The following is a 16,521-nucleotide window of genomic DNA, read 5'->3' on the forward strand; positions in this document are numbered from 1 at the left end:
CCCCCCCGCCATGGGGAACGCGGCCGCTGAGGGTCCAGGGGCGGAGGGTCCCTGTGCAAACGTGCTGATGGCCTGGCTCTGGGGTCCAGAGCTGGCCAGGAGAACCAAGAGGGTAAGAGATGCGGAGCCGGGCGCCTGCTCTCCCTCCTTCCCCTTTCTGCTCCCTCTTTTTTTTTTTTTTTTTCAATATATCTCTTTTTTTTTTTCCTTTTTCTTTTTCTTTTTTTTTTTTGCCTAACTCCCTGCATAGTAAATCTCGTGGGGTTGGGGTTCTGGCGTGCAAAGCCAAGAAAGGGAGCGAAGCCTTCCCTTGGGACACGTTCCAGTGCAGACCCTCCTGCGGAGGGGCCGGCGGGGCTGGAGGAGAAGGAGTGATTGTCTGGGGGCCCATGGCCCCCCAGCCCTGTCGCCGGCTTGGCCTCCTCCCGGCTGCTTCCCCGCGGGGACCAGAGTCAGGGAAGACTTCGGACGTGTCTGACGGAGTCAGCGGAGGGGTCAACAGTCTGTGGCCTCGGGGAGGGACGGGATGTGAGGACTCGGGGAGGGGGGAAACAGAGTGAAAAGAAATCCAAGAAGCAGAACAACTCTTCAAACCAATGAGCACCGAGACAGGGCGGGAAGCGGGATGCGCCGTCTCCGTCCCATAATCCATCTTCAATATGAAGATGCGTTGCTGCCTCGCCGCGCCAGGGCACGGGACGAAAAGCCGGGCTCCCTCTCGGCACGAGCGCCTCTGCTCCCGGGAAGGGCGGCTCATCCCGTCCTGTCCCAGGTGACCGTCCCAGGCGGAGGAGTGCCGCGGGAAGGGGGAAACGGGGAGCCGGGCTGCTGCACCGCAAACCCAACCTGGTGGGCAGGTTCCCTTGGTCCGTTCCAATGCGGAGTCCCCTGTGGTCAAACCTGCACCGGGAGCGTCTGGTTCATCTGCAGCCTCATGTCCTGAATGCTGCTCAGGATCTTCTTCTGGTGCCCTGCTAGCGTCACCCCTATCCTCAGCAGGTCCCTACAGGGAGAAAGGAACACTCAGCCCCTGCCAGCAGCAGCACCAGCACCCGGCCCTGCCCCATCTGCCCCAAGAGACCCTTCATTACAGCCCTCTGCCGAGCTCTGGGTCCCTCTAACCCCACGGGGGACCCAGATGCTGTATCCCAGATCTTAACCTGCTTGGGAAAACTCCCCCCACAGCTCAGTCCTCCAGGGGTAGAGGCGAGGGACGATGTGCCCCAGCCCTCTCCCTCCTCCACTTACTCTGCAGTCATCTGCGCCACCAGGTCGAAGGAGGCGAAGCCGGCGTTGACGAAGTTCTCCTTGTATCGTCCCATTTTGATGGCGTCCAGCCAGTCTCCCACGGTGGTGAAGGTGGTGTAATCGGGGACGGTGCGGTCCAAGAGGGGCTGGGAGATGCTAAAGGATGAGAGAACCACAGGTCACATGGAGCAAGGGATGGAGAGGTGGAACTGGGGGAGATTTCTTGTCCCTGCCCTCCCACATCTCCAGTCCCAACCACCCCTGCATTCCCCGGGCCTGGGGGAAGCCCTGGCTGGAGGTGGGGGTGCCACAGACCCAGACTGGACGCTGGCGATGACTTTCAGGCTGGCAGCATTGCGGATGAGCTTGTCCAGCGTGTTGACGATCTGTGCAAACTTGGGCCGCAGGTTGCGGTCCCGCACCCAGCAGTCCAGCATCAGCTGGTGGAGCGCCGTGGGGCAGTCCATGGGGGGCGGCAGGCGGTAATCCTGCTCCACGGCGTTGATCACCTGGGGAGAGACAGGTGCAGGCAGGCTGTGAGCCACCCCTAGGCCCCCCACGGCTGGCCCATGGCCCCCCCCAGCCCCCAGGGAGCACTTACGTCCTGGTTGGACATGTCCCAGTAGGGTCGCTCCCCGTAGGACATCACTTCCCACATGACGATGCCGTAGCTCCACACGTCGCTGGCCGAAGTGAATTTGCGGTAGGCGATGGCCTCGGGAGCCGTCCATCGGATGGGGATCTTGCCCCCCTGCAGGGAAACACAGATCCATTATTTAGCACGTAGCTGGGGTGTCTCCCCCTGCCCCTGGATCGGCGGTTTCCCCCGCGAGCGCCCCGTACCAGGGAGCTGGTGTAGGTGGGGTCGGCCGGGTCGTCCTCCAGGAAGCGGGAGAGCCCGAAGTCGGACACTTTGCAGACCAAGTTGCTGTTGACCAGGATGTTGCGGGCAGCCAGGTCCCGGTGCACGTAGTTCATCTCTGACAGGTACTTCATGCCGGCGGCAATGCCGCGCAGCATTCCCACCAGCTGGATCACCGTGAACTGCCCGTCGTTCAGCTGCGGGAGGACAGATCAGAGGGGTTTGCAGCGTCCCAAACGGATCAGGAAAGGATCTCAATGTGCTGTCGCCACCCTCCCTGCCCCTACAGCCACCCCTCTCCCCCCGCCCCAGGAGGTCTAGCCCTGGGGATGCCAGCAGGACAATGCAGAGGGATGGAGAAAGGGGGCTCGGATCCCCCATGCCCGGCACCCCCACCCCAGGCAGGAGGGGATGGGTTCTCACCCGGAGGAAGGAATCGAGCGCGCAGTTCTCCATGAACTCTGTGATGATCATGACAGGGCGGCTCTTGGTCACCACCCCCTCCAGGTGGATGATGTTGGGGTGGTCGAACTGGCCCATGATGCTGGCCTCGCTCAGGAAGTCCCGCCGCTGCCGCTCCGTGTAGCCCACCTTCAGCGTCTTGATGGCCACGAAGATCTCCCGGCGGCCAGGCAGCTTCAGGCGCCCGCGGCACACCTCGCCGAACTCCCCTGCAGCGGGGAAGGGGACGAGGGACAGCAGGGTGAGCCACGCGGCAGGGTGACAGCCGGCGGTGGCAGCGGCCTCTGTGTTCAGCCCCAGGACTGACCTGCTCCAATGACCTCCTCGATTTTGACGCAGGAGATGTCGATCTCCTTGGCGAATTCCCGGACGGCTTCGTTGGGATCCTCATAGGTGAAGGGGTCAATGTAGACCTTCATCCCAGGGGTGACTGCAAGGGCACACGAGTCAACACCGGGAGGGACACAACACAGGCGAGAGGTGCCGGGGCAGCTTGGCCGGCTGTGGCCTGTCCCTCCCGGTCCCTGGCTAGCGAAGGCCACCCCTTGGCTTGCACAGGGGGCAGGAGCTGGGGGAGGGCAGGCAGAGTCCATTGGCTGGGCCCACACTCACCGTATTGCTGCAGCTTCTCCGTGTACTCGGGGTCCGTGCTGTTGCGCTGCTTCCTGCCCAAAGGAGACGAGAGGAGGTGTTCAGTAACCATCCCTTTCCTGATGGGGCAAAGACATGGGCTGCCAGCTTCCAAATCCCAGCAGGGTGCGTGCCAGAGAGCTCCCGCTCCAGCAGGGAGCGAGCAGAGCCATCCCTTGGGAGAAGATGGCCTGAGGGAGTCCCCAAACCCAGCTCTGACCCCCCACCCTGTCCCTGCAAAGCCAGTACCTGAAGCAGACGATAGCGATGATGACCACAACGATGACGAAGAGCAGCCCGGCGGTGGCTGAGCCCACGATCAGAGGCAGCTCCTGGAAAGTCTTTCCAGTGGAGCCTGGCGGAGGGAGAGGGAAGGATGGAAGTGATGCCAGGGAAGGGGCAGGCACAGGAGGACTGGGGGGACAAAGGCAGCCCTCTCCCGGGACCTACCGTCCTCAGCCGTGGTCTGGAACTCTGTGGGGAGGCTGTAGCGGCCGTATCCAGCCACTGTGCGTGCCCGGACCTGCACCATGTAGCGAGCGTTGGCCTTCAGCCCATCCAGCCGCACCGAGTTCTTCTGGCTGGTGACCGTGTTGGCGATGCCATCACTCTGGCCTTGCTACAGGGGAGAGATGTGGGGGTCACCTCTGCGAAGCCAGAACCCCTTTGCTGTCCCTCCATCCCCCAGGCACTGGCTGTGCAGGGACCCTTTTTGCCAGAGGGGTTAGAGGAGGGGAAAGGTGGCTCTGCCTCCTGCTTTACCTTCTCCGAGTACTTGATCTCGTAGTCAAGGATGATGCCGTTGGGTCTCTCCGGGGGAGTCCATGACAGCGTCATGCTGTTGCCGGTGCTGCTGTGGAGGTGCATCGTAGGCACAGCCGATGGGGCTAGGAAAGAGGGCAGGGAATGCGCCACCTGTGCCAGGCTTCCCCTCCACCACCCCGCATCAGCCCAGGGGACTCTGCCTGGGGCCCGCTCAGATAATCCCAGTGGAGAGGGATGAAAAAGCTTTGAGACTGGGCTCCCACCAATCTCCACAGGGAGATGTGATCTCACTGTGGTGCAGCTGAGGTGGTAAGGGACGAGGGGACCCTTGGAAATAGTATCGAGGCAAGACTTTGCCCCATTCCTAGCTGCAAACTGGTCCAGGGAAGGGCCCTCCAGCACAAACTGGGGCTTTCTTCGCCTCCTCTGCTTGCTAGGAGGTCCATGCTCCACCCCAGCGAGGAGACCCGTGAAATCAGATCAGAGCGCGGCGTCTGGAGATTACCAGCAGGCTGGAGCCAGGCCAGCGTGGGAGAAAGGAGGGAATGGCGGAGTGCTCGGCCGGCTGTGGAGGTTTGGGCCGGCGCTGAGCCTTCCCAGGCCCATGGGGGAGAAATCTTATTTCCTTCCTCCTCCCTTCGCAGCAGGCACAACAACATCCCCAGGGCAGGTCTAGGAGATCCAGAGCTCTCCCGAGCATCTGCCAACCCTGCCCCTTCTCCGCTGGCAGGCGTTCTGATCTCATCTCCTCCAGGGACAGGCGTTAAACGGAGAGGAGAATTCACCCAGGGGATTAGATGCAGCAACGCGGCAGCACAAAAGGACCACAGCCGCCAAGGGCTGTCAGCAAGAAATCCCAGCTGGGCTCTGCAGTGGAGAGAGCCAGCCCCGGCTCCCCCGCAGCTCTGCTCACCTGCCTGGTTGGTGGTGATGTTGACGGAGGCGAAATGGGGTGGGAAAGGGCTTTTGTTGGAGATGCCGTTCACGGCCTGGATTTCGAAGGTGTACTGGGTGTGGGCCATGAGGTTGCTGATGTAGATGCGGCGCTCGGTGAGGCCGAGCTGGCGTGGCAGGAACTCCACGTTGTCGTCGCAGCGGGTGCAGAGGCGCCGCTCCACGCTGCACTTCTTGCAGATGATGTTGTAGAGCAGGTCATCCCGCCCACCCGTGTCCTGTGGCTCACTCCACTCCAGCACCAGCGACGTCTCATTCACGTTGGAGATGACGCTGCGGGGGGCAGAGGGGACACCTGCGGGGGGAAGGCGGAAACGTGGGGGTCAGGGTCAGCACGGCATGTAGCATGTTCCCCCCTACCCCCCGACCTGCGGTATCTCCCCTCCTGGCCCGGGGCAGGACTCACTGGTGCAGGCGCTGTCTGCGGGGTCTGTGTCCGCCCGGAAAAAGCTGTTCCGGCATGTGCAGACCGTTGCGGCTCCGGAGGTGGTTCGGCTGTTGGGGGGGCAGGGAGAGCAGGGACCTTCCCCCTGCTTGGACTTGAAGGTTCCTGGGCCACAGGCTAGAGGAAGATAAAACAAGCCCCAGTTACTAAAGGCACCCAGAAAACATCCGCTGTTCCCCCCCAAGGCTGGGCAGGGCCTTTCCTCACTCCTTGCCCAAGTCTCCCATTGGTGGCTTGAGGACCACCAGCCACTTTCCAGCTGCCGCCAGCCATGTCCAAGGATGCGGTGGCCCAGGTCGGGCAGGGCAGGTGACAGCGTGCTGCTGGCACAGGCACAGCTCTGCCCAGGAGATGGCCAGGGACGGGAAGAGCTGGTTGCCAGCAGCCGTACAGGGGTCAGGCCTGCATTCTGTTTCTCCACTGCATTTCCCCAGGGCTTTGCTGGGAAAAAACCCCTTTTCCCTGCTGGGTTTCACACCCAGCACCCTCCATAGAGTCAGTGACCTGTTCCCCCAGGAAAATAAGGCCGGGAAGGAAAGGACCCCTCAGCCCTCTCCACAGCAGCCCCCGTGAGAGGCCGCTGCAGCCCCAAATGTGGCCACTCAGAGGCCTCTGCAGCCCCAAACGCAGCCACTTGGCTCCAAACCCTCTGAAAACCCTCGGGCTCTTCAGCCACTTCTCAGCCCCGGGGCGGTGGCACCTCCTGAGTCCCGCTCAAGTGGAGCCTGAGCGAGATTAAAACATTCCTGCAGGTCCTTGGCTAAAGAGCTGCTCCGGCATCGCCGCCACCTCCTTCCCCCGCTTCCGAGCAGGGTCCTCCAAGGAGCCACAAGTCCTGGGATCCGGCCTGGCTGGCACCACGGGGGCGTTTTGTCCTAACGTGGGGCACGTGAGAGGATTAATGGCACTCGAGCCAAGGGGCAGAGCGGCCTCGGGAACCCGACCCACGCCTCCAAACAGCCTGAATTATTGCAGGGCTGCCCCAGGGCAGCGGGTCCCGTGGCAAGAGACCTGCCGGGGCTGGCTCTGCTTTGGCATCACCCCGCTTGCCACGGCCGGGGTGGCATCAGCACCCACAGCCCCGGAGGAAGGCTCATCCTCCTTGATCTGCTGGGGCTGGGGCAGCTCCCGAGGGCACGTAACCCTCCCCCGTCCCACCTCCCATGCCTGTCCCACGTCACCCTGCACACAGGAGGAGGTTTCCCGGTGCTCCAAGCGGAAGTTTCCTGCTGGGAGGAATCTCCCGATGCCCTCTGTGTAAGTTTTCCGGCTGGTCCCAGCCCCACGCGTGGGGCGGGGAGCGCTGCTGAGTCACACACCAGCCCCGCAGGGACCCGCACGCAGCTCTGGGGGGGCCGTCCTGGCCCCCTGGTTTACCCAGGCACCAAGCGACGGCAGCTCCGGAGAAGCCCCCCTCCGTGGCGGTGCTACCGGGCAGGGGTCGCCTGAGCAGCCCCATCACGGGGTGGGAAGACACCCCGCTGACGAGGGGGGACCTGCGGAGCCGGATGGGTGGCAGGAGCTGGTTCCTGTGCCCAGGGCACGAGCCCTCGGGCAAGAAGGCTCCTCTTGGGCCAGAACAGGACTAGCCACACGGCTCGGCTCACTCCAGCTCCTTGACCTGAGCTCACCCAGCCTCCGGGTGAGGCTTTGGAGAGGAAAGCCCAGCCCAGCCCGGGCAGACCTGCTCCTTTGCCAGCCATGGAAGCCCCCAGCCAGCATGTCCAGGGCTCCCGTCCCCCAGCCCAGGCCACCCAAGCCCCCACCAGATGCAAAGAGGAGGACGGCTGATGCCCAGGGGTAGCGGAGCGTCCTTGGCACCCAGCACCTCCCACCCCAGCCGGAGTCCCGGCGGCTCAGACTGGGTGGATGCAGATCCACACATACGGAACCAGATTGCTGAGGAATGAGAGATGACTGAAACCTCTTGGACAGGAACGCTCCGGGCTCAGAAAGCTGCCAAACACGCTTCGGTTATGGACAGGAGCCCAGATCCATCAGGGACAACCTCCCCCCGCTGAAATAACAGGCTTGTAGGGGGAGAGCAAAGCTGGCAGAGCTCGTGCGAGCTGATGGCCCCAGCGTGGCACGGAGGGGACAGTGTCCCCCGCACTCCAGGACATGGCAGGAAGGGACGGGGAGGTCCCTGCCACCCCCAGGAGTGCCCGGCCCTGGCACAGGGATGGAGGCAATTCCTCCACACCCCCACGCCACCCTGGCAGGAGGGGGACCAGCCCTGTCCCAGCCCTGTCCCGCAGGGAAGAGGAGAGGGATTGAGGCCCGGATGCGCTCCAGTGTTTAAGTTTCCAACCCTGCTTCATAAATCAGAGCGTAAAGACCTCAGTGGCAGCGTGACAGCTCTCAGCCGCCACGTTTGAAGGCTGTAACCGAGCTGAAAGCTGATCCCAGGTCCCCGGTGGATAAGCCGCTGTGTCATCTCTTTCTCGGCAAGAAACTGCCTCTACAACAACCGCTGCCTTGGCCGGCACGTCAGGGAATGAGCCCGGAGCCGGGACGTGCCTCCATCCAGCCGGAGCCAGGCTCCCCTCTCCCCACCCAGAGCCTTCCACAAGCACTTTTCCTGCTGAAGCATCCTCAAATAAAATAACAACACCGAACCTCCGTGCACAGATCGCGTCTCCCAGTGCCGGGCCGCCGTCACCTCCAGGGAGACGATGACAGTCGGTGACAGCCACAGGGTGACGGGTCAGGGAACCGAAGCGGAGCTCCCCGCTCTGCAGAGGAGCTGCCGGTGCAATGGGAGGGGGACGCAGCCTGGCCTGACAGCGGAGACGGGCTGTGCAGGGGGGTTCTGGGGGGTGTGGGAGGGAGCGGGGGGCAGTAAGGCAGCCCTGGGGCGGCTGCACCCACCCTCCGCTGGCTCCTGACAGCTCTGCCGGGATTTTCACTGGTTGCCCACCTCTAGGAGCGGATCCTGCCACAGCACCGGGCTGGGGGAAGAGGCGGCCACTCTTCCCAAACCCAGTGACCCCCCTGGTGAATAAAATCCCAAGGAGGGAGGGGTAAAAATGCCGAAATAACCCCCTCCTTGCAGCAGCAGAGCTCCATGGCTCATCCTGCAGGCAGCCTCCATCGCCGCCCGGGATGCAGGCAAGCAGCAATAAACCCCGTGCCCATCCTCAAAACATCAGGGTCCCCCCCTTGGGAAAGGGAGTGGGGACAGCCCACAGAACATCAGGAAACATCGGCCCAAAACTACCCCCTTTTGGGTCTCACTGCTTCCCATCCATGCGGTGCTGGTCCAGCCCGGCAGCGCCCTTCCAACTGTATCGCTCCGGGCAGGACGGCAGCAGAACGCCCGGCTTGAGCCGAGATAAATTAAACCCATCGCATCCCTTTGTCCCTGGAATTTCTTTACAGGCAACAGGGGGGTTTGCTGGGCCTGACCGGTGCTTGAGGAACCGGCACGGCTCGCTCCTGCTCGCTCTTGTAAGCAGCTGGGGAGGGATGAGAGCCGTGGAAGCCAGGGCCTGGCTACAGCCAAGGCGGTAATGCTCTTTTTAACTCACTCTTAAAAGGCACTTAGATATTTTTTTTTTTTTTTTAAAGAAAATCACCCTTTGGGTGGAAATATTTCACGCTAGCACAGTCCAGAAGTGAACAGGCTAAATTTGAAGGGGAGAGAAGGGAAAGAGCCCTCGGGGGTTGGAACAGTGGCATCCAAGGAACAGGCAGGAAACCAGTTTTTTTTTTTTTTTAAAAAAAAAAAAAAAACGGGAGAAAAAAATACACAAAGCAAAGCTGCCTGTGGAGCAGGAGCAGGTCAGAGGAGGGATGGCAGGGCAGATTTCCTTGACCGACCGTGTTACAAGTGGGCCATTGTGGAGCTGGCCGGCCATAGCCCGGCCACCGGCCCCTTTGATGAGGCAGCGGGGCAATTAACAGCAGGCAGTTTCACTTCCTGGGTTTCACACCGCCCGCCCGTGTCGCAATGCAAACCTGCAAACAGTTGGCAACCACCATGCTGGCTTGGCATTTTTTAAAATTTATTTATTTATTTATTTTTTAAATTTGGTGTGATGTTCGCATTAGTCAGTGATTGCAAGGGAAATTTATTTTCGCAGAAATCCAGATTTTGGCCCCAGCCTGACCTGCTGTCGCCTACGGGCTGTGCTCAGATATACAGCACGCGGAGAGAGCAGGAAAAGGACTCAAAAAGCTGGGAAACAGGTGCGAGGAGAGCGCGGTGTCAAACTACGTGGTCTCCCTGAAGGCTTTGGGGGTCCATCGCCTGCACCACACCACTGTCCCCCTCCCCAGCGGGGCGTCCCCTTTTCCAGGACCCCCCAGAGGCATCGAGGGCCACCCGAGGAGGGGGCTCACAGCCAGACCTGGCCCCAGGGGCCAGCCAGCCCCCAGCCCCACCTGCCTTTGGGTGAAGCTGGTGACAACAAGGCATGCAAATCCTGGTGAATCTAGCGCATTTTCGGGGAGGTGCCGCTCATAGGGCTGCTCTGCGCCTCGGCACCAAATCCCCCAAATTACTTGGGTGCTCGCAAACCACACAGAGGAAGGATGGGGGACTGCAGGGCTTGGGGGACGAAGGAGCCTTCATCCCCCTCCCTGGCCAGCAGCTCCTCTTCCTCCCGCAAGAGCTGCCTCCGCAGCTCTGCCTGGCGGGGAGTGTGTGGGAAGCAGCGCAACCCCCAGAAGGGCCGCGTGCTAATTAAATAAAGATAATGAGGCTGAGAATGAGATGCCAAATCAATGCTGTGGCAACTCGGGACGAGAGCGGCGGATACCAGCCCCGGCGCGTTGCGCTACAAAGCGTGCCAAAGAAACGGCCCTCGGCCCCGGCGGGATGAGCCCCGCTCCCCGGGGACCAGGATACAGGCTGCTTTGTGACAGGTCTGAATGCCAGGTCTAATCCTGGCTCTGGATGGAGATAAAGAGGAGGAGGAGGAGGAGGAGATCTTCAAAGGCCACTGGAAGTCTGGGGAAAGGGGGAGATTTACAACAGGGCTTATCCCATCTAAGCGGTAACCGGGTATTGTTATTTATTAAAATGCCATCTGGCACTCCGGAGCGCTCCTCGCCGGCGCGGTGAAGCCTCAGAGGGCTCCCCGGGGCAGCAGCGACGGCACCCCATCTCCATGGGGCCGCATCCCCACCTCTCCCCGCGCTGTGGGGGCCGAGAGCCAAAACGGGGCAAGGGGAACGTCCGTCCGAGAGCAGAAAAGTGGAGCTGAGGCTCCAGGCTTTTCTCCCAGCCCTTCTTCAGCTGTTTCCACTTAAAACACACGCCATTGTATGGCGGAAAATCTGATCCTCCCGAGCGCGGCGCAACTTTCCCAGAGAAACGTGAAGACACGGCCGCTCCTGCCCAGTGAGAGGGCAGGCTGCCGGATGGAGACGTGCCCGTGGCTCGGCGTGGCTTCCCTGAGCACTGGGGAGGAAGCCGAGGCTTGTGGGGGGGGACACAGTAAAGGTGGTGGGAGAGCTGCTGTGAGGGGGTCTGCCTGGCTCAGGGGACATGGAGAGGGGATCTTGCCTCGAGGAGCCCTTGTTCCTGCCTGGGACATAGCCTGGATGGTGGCTTGAAATGGTGTCACCTTGTGTCCAAACCCCACTGGGGAAGAGCAAACACCCCACATGGTCCAAGATCTCCCAGCCCAAGCACGAAGGAAACCAGGTTCCCAGCCCCCTGGGGGCCCCAATGTACACTTCTAAGCATGGTGGCCTTGCCCAGTGATGGATGTTGGTGTCTGTCTGCCCCAGGAGGATCCTGATGCAAGGCGCCAGGGCACAAGCAGCCTGTCCCTGAAGCCACCGACGGTGCTGGAGGCTCCGGTCCCCTAGCAAAGCACTGGCCCGGCGGAGGCTGAGCCATCCCTGAGCGGCCACAGCAGCATGGCCAACAGCTACGGCGCTCCCAAAGCTTGGCCTGGCCCAAGCCCCACGTCACGGGCTGTCCCAAATCACATCGCCCCTGCCAAGAGCGAAGGGCTGGCGCCAAGCATCCCGTCATCGGCACGCTCCCTCAGCGATGCCTCCAGCCCAGGGCAGCGGGGACCCCTCTGCCCCGAACCACCCTGGGGCAGGGTCCTGCGTGCCAGAGATGGCTCCCAGGAACAAAATCACCCCGAGGAAAAGCAACATCCATCCGGGCAGATTATTTATTTTCCTTGTCATCACGCCCAAGCTGGGGTGAAAGAGAGACACCAGAGCTGTTAAGGGAGAGCACGGCCACTGCAGGACCCACACAGGGCCATCCTGCCACCCATTTTGGGGTTCTCCATCCCCAAAATCTCCCTGTGCAGGGTGAGGACGCTCTTCCCTCCCCTCCGAGCAGGGATGGGGAGCTCTGACTCCCTTGCCTTCCTGCTGCTCTCCCCTCCCTGCTGCAAGCCCCCGGTGCTGGCAGGGGGAGCATGTATGGCACAGCTTCTCCCGCAGCCAGCCCAGCAGGGGGGTCCTGCTTGCCACCAGGCTTCCCAAGTGCCTCCACACAGGCAGCATGCAATCACGCCTGTCAGGAACAACCACTCGCCCCAGCCACCAGCACGGCAGTGGGGAGAGAGGGGGGATGCTGGACACGGCAGCAGGGGCCAGAGCGGGGGGGTTTGGTAACGCTCAGGGGCATAAACGTGCTGGATCCCTGCTGAGGACTGTGCTGAGAGCCACGGCTCCTGGTGAGGAGACACCTCCCGCAGAGGATGCTGACCAGCATCACCACAGGCATCGCGCCAGCCTGGATCACGAAGGCTTTCGGGCTTCCAGACACTCTGAGATACCACCCCGCTGCCACCCAAACCTCCGAAAACAGACAAAACTCAACCCAAAGCCGCCGCCTCCGCAAGAACAGGAGCCACGGCGGCTCCGCCACGCAGGTACCTTGGCACTGGGTGTCCTTCAGGGCGGGCTCGTATCCGGCGGCGCAGGTACAGGCTCCCACGGGTACCATCCACTCGCCGTCGCCGTTGCAGTAGAGCTTCAGGGGGACGGAGACCTCCACCGCATTGGGGATGCAGGTGCCCGGGGCGATGACCAGAGAAGTGGGCTCAGCCCCTGTGAGGGTCTCCGGGAAGACGGCAAAGCCAGCGATGGTGTTGGAGCATTTCTTGTAGAAAGCCCGGACGGAGATGAGGGACATGCAGGCTCCCAGGTCCTGGAATGCCAGGTAAAAGCCATTCTTGGAGAGAGGGCCAAAGCTGCGCACCTTGGTGTTGACGCGGCCAGACTCCAGCTTGGAGAAGCTCTCGTCTGGGGCAATTGTATCCACTTTGATATAGGGGTTCTCCATCCAGAAAGGGCTGCTAGCAGAGGCAGAATCGGTATCCGACTCGTAATAGAAGAGGTTGAAGGTCTCCTTGCAGGAGCCGGGGATGTTGGGGATGCTGTTGCAGTCCCGCACGGTGAACTTCAGCTCCACGTAGACGCGCTGGACGTCCTGGCGCTGGATGAACTTGGTGCGAAGCCAGTTGTTCTGGTTGGCCTCTCGCACGTTGCACACCTGGTAGGTGCGGATGGGATTCATGGCCTCGTCATAGCCGCTGACTTCTTCCCACTGTGGGCGAGAGGGGAGCGGGTTAGACACCCCCCAGCCAGGGACATCAGTTCCACGGACATAGGGTGAGCGGAGCAGGGTGGGGGGGACCAGGCCACCAACAGGGAAGAGAAGCAGCGGCACCTCCACCCGTCCCAACCCTCCTGGTCATCACGGTGACTAAGAGCAACCTGGGGCAGGGACCACGGCACTCCGGCTCCGCCGGCACGGAGTCGGGAGGAGATAGTCTGATGAGGCGAGAGGATGAGGATGGGAGGGGGAAGATGCAGCCAGTGCTGCGAAGATCCTGGCAAGCAGCCCCCATTCCTGTGGGGCTGGGGCCAGCTGTACCCTCTGGAGATGGAGATCAGGACTGGCTCCAGACTTACCCCTGTCTCTGGATGAGTTGTCCACGCCAACTCAGAGGTCACCCACTTCGTGTCCATCAGGGTCTCTGGAGGGAGAGGGAGAGGGAGGAGAGAAAGAAGTAATTGGAGACGAAGGCCAAGATTAGAGGAAAAAAAAAAACAACAAAAACCAACCAGGAGGAGTGGGGGAGAGGAGAGGCGAGCCTGACATTTCTGTGGAAAACAGCAACTTGGGGGGTGAGACGTGGTGGGAGGAGGAGCGGCGCAGACAGACTCCAGATTTCTCCTCTCCCGTCAGGAGAACAGGAAGAGCAAGGCGTCCCCGGAGAGGGGAAGCAGCAGGACGAGGAGCCGGGACCAGGTGGCAATGGAGGGGTGGACGGGGATGGGCTGCCTCCCCTGGCCACCCGTGCCCCCCAGCCAGTGCTGGGAGGTGCCAGAGCGGGGAGATGGGGCGCCCTCCCCCTCCGCCTTGGCAGGGCACGTATTTACTGTGGCTGGGGTTGAAAGGGCCCGTTCCCATGACAGGGCGGTGCGGGCCAGGCAGGTTTATCCAGAGGAGGAGGGACTGGCAGGCTGCTCTCCCAGAGACGCCCCACATCACTCATTTTACAAGAGGGGAGAAGAATTTGACCGTCTGGCCAACATTCCTGGAGCAGGCTACAAGACAAACCACCCCGGCAGCATTCCCTGAGCAGCCCCAGCCCCAGCCTTGGGGGAGCGAGACGCTTGTCTGGGAAGAACTGCAATTGCAGTGGCCGTCCCTAATCCCGGGCAGAGCCGCGCAGGAAAACCGGGAGCCAAGCACCAGGACGGAGAACCACGACGTGCTCCGGTGCCAGCGGACCCTCCTTGGGCTGCGGGCTCTGCGACCCCCACGCCAGGGATGGCTGTTTGAAGGGGGGTGGACACCCCTGGGGTCCTCCAGCCCCTCTCCTGCCCAGGGTGGGGTCTGGGGCAAAGGGGGTGCAAACCCCAGAGCTGAGCAACAGCCCCCTGCAGACCCCAGGGTGCTCCGAGGGGCTCCAGTGCCGGCCCCAGGACCAGCTCCAAAACGCCTCCCTGCTGAGGGCCTTCCCCCCCAGCTGCATCCAGGCCCCATCCCAGCTCCTCAAAGGGCTGCCTGTCTGTCCATCCCTCAGCCCACCCAGTCCTGGGGTGTAGGGCAGGGAGCCGTGGCTCTGAGCATCCCCCTCCGACCCGAGCCAGCAGTGGGCTGGGAGCTGCTGGCTCTCACTGGCTGGGCTGGCTCGGCCGTGCCAGGCACTGTGGCTCGGCCCCAGACACAAGAGGCAACCTTGGCTTCTGCCCTTCCACCCCAGGAAAACCACAGCCCGACCCGGCTGGGAGGAAGCGTGGAGGAGGAAGGAAATGGAAGTAAACACTTTCCTCCTGCGTCCCACCCCGGGGAGACCCGCCGGCACTCCCCAGCCGGCACCCAGGGACGGGTCGGGGGCACGGGCCACGAGTGCCACCGCGGTACAGGTAAACAGGCACGTCTGGGGACGCGTGGGCAATCTGACCCGCCTCACTGCTTGCCAGGATCCCAGCCCAGCCGGCTGCCTCTTGCCCAGGCTGTTGGCGGGGAGCAAACACAAAAGCAGTGCCACCGGGGGGCTGGTGGCACCAGGGACAGAGAGGAAAACCCCTCGTGGCGCCAGCTCCCCGGCTGGGAGAGGGTCAGCATCTTAAGAGGAAGGACAAACCCACACCGGCTCTGGTTTGCCAAGAGGAGGAGCGTGGAGAGGGTTATTGGGCAGTGGCTATTTGCCACTTCTTGAAAACGCACACTAAGGGCACCCAGCAAAAGCAAAGGGAGGGAAGGAAGGAGCCCTGTGCCATCACGGGGGACTCACGAGGACACCGGGGGGGATGGGGGACAGGACGGGGCTGGGCACCCATGGGGCAGCCCTTGCCTGGCCCCAAAGCGCTGCCTGCCTGGGGGGGGACGCAATGAACCACCATCCCTCTCCCCTCCCCTTCCCCACAGCATGGGCTGCTGACCGATGGGGGGCTGGAGTGTGGCTCTGCAGGGCCACCAGACCCACCCCGAGATGCTGCCATCCTCACACCAGACCATGGGGGAGCAGGTTGGGGAGGGGGGCCACCCGCACCCCTTGGAGGGAGGGTCCCAGCGCCAGCTGCCCTAATAAGGGCAGAGCGGTGCCGGCGAGGCCCCGGAGCAGAGCCAAGCCCGTGCTCGGCGCTGACAGCCTGCCCGGCTGCCAGCCCCCTGCGCCGGGACCCCCGCCACGGGCCGGACCCCACCCACCATGTGGCAGCCCCGCTCCTGGGGCGGGAGCTTTGCCCCCCAAACCTGCCCGGGACATACAGGAACTGCCCTCTGCCGTGGTCGGCCGCAGGACAGGGGACACGGGCAGCCGTCCCCTCCATTCCCCACCGGTGCCAGCCCGGAGCAGGGACACGGCTGGGACAGGAGGCTCAATGCCCGCATCTTCCTTCGGCGGCATCATCCATCCCGCCGGCAGAGCAGGGGAAAAATCCTGAGAGAGCCCAGCCGGCCGCTGGCGCAAGAGCCACACAAACCACACGGGGGGGAAATAATAAAAATAAAAATCACCGAGCGACTCAGCGAAAGGAAACAGGCTGAGTGCGGAGGGCAGCGGGGGTTTCCTGCAGCCGCGGGAGGGGCCCTGGAGCCCCCCAGCCCCTCGCTGTGACAGTCACGGGAGGACGGCACTGCACGGTCCTGGGGCTGGCAATGGCACGCTGAGCCACGCTGGCCACAGAAATCACTGCTCTGCCCTTAACAGAGATCTTGCATGAGCCTGGCACCAAACCTGTGTCCTTTCTCCAGCAAACACTGGGACATGGCAAGTGTCGGCCACCCATGAAAGGACACGGGCTAGTGTCCCAGGCTGAGGAGACGGGCAAGCACCGGGTCTCGGTGGTTCAGTAGCCACCAGCTGCTCTCTCCCACCGGCACACGGTGATGGAGGTGGGCTCGGTGGTGGCATGGGGGTTTCCTGGCTCAGTCTGGGTTCGCAGGTGCTTTGGGGGGACATGGAGGGCATCAGGGCCAGCCAGGCAGTGAGTCAAAGCCACCTCAGCCCCACAGCGAGAGCCCGGTGCCATTAGTCAAGGGGAAACTGGCTCCCAATTTCACCAGCTTTGGGGAAGTCACCTTAAGGCTTGGCTTTATCACCGTCTGCGGCGCCGGGGAGTTGTCCCCTCCTTACCTTCAAGGGACCAAGGCAAGGGACACGGTCAACACCACATAAAAACAGGATTTCCACAGCAAAGTGGGATCCGGGAGCAG

General features: G+C 62.4%; 1 protein-coding gene across 1 annotated transcript in view; it reads right to left on the bottom strand.

The window, feature by feature from the left end:
- Positions 1 to 232: 232 nt before the first annotated feature.
- EPHB3 (EPH receptor B3) overlaps positions 233 to 16,521 on the bottom strand; it is a 48,794-nt gene continuing 32,505 nt past the window's right edge. Inside the window, exons 2-16 of the mRNA XM_074153546.1 lie at positions 13,263 to 13,327; positions 12,222 to 12,894; positions 5,328 to 5,483; positions 4,881 to 5,216; positions 3,965 to 4,089; positions 3,653 to 3,821; positions 3,452 to 3,557; positions 3,185 to 3,282; positions 2,880 to 3,002; positions 2,534 to 2,781; positions 2,092 to 2,307; positions 1,850 to 1,999; positions 1,564 to 1,757; positions 1,249 to 1,404; positions 233 to 1,003 (exon numbers count right to left, since the gene is read on the bottom strand). Of these exons, the coding sequence (XP_074009647.1) occupies positions 895 to 1,003; positions 1,249 to 1,404; positions 1,564 to 1,757; positions 1,850 to 1,999; positions 2,092 to 2,307; positions 2,534 to 2,781; positions 2,880 to 3,002; positions 3,185 to 3,282; positions 3,452 to 3,557; positions 3,653 to 3,821; positions 3,965 to 4,089; positions 4,881 to 5,216; positions 5,328 to 5,483; positions 12,222 to 12,894; positions 13,263 to 13,327 (2,924 nt within the window). The 3' untranslated portion in view covers positions 233 to 894. The remainder of the gene's footprint in view (positions 1,004 to 1,248; positions 1,405 to 1,563; positions 1,758 to 1,849; positions 2,000 to 2,091; positions 2,308 to 2,533; positions 2,782 to 2,879; positions 3,003 to 3,184; positions 3,283 to 3,451; positions 3,558 to 3,652; positions 3,822 to 3,964; positions 4,090 to 4,880; positions 5,217 to 5,327; positions 5,484 to 12,221; positions 12,895 to 13,262; positions 13,328 to 16,521) is intronic.

Source organism: Numenius arquata, chromosome 9 (genome assembly GCF_964106895.1).
Source record: "Numenius arquata chromosome 9, bNumArq3.hap1.1, whole genome shotgun sequence".
Taxonomy (NCBI): domain Eukaryota; kingdom Metazoa; phylum Chordata; class Aves; order Charadriiformes; family Scolopacidae; genus Numenius; species Numenius arquata.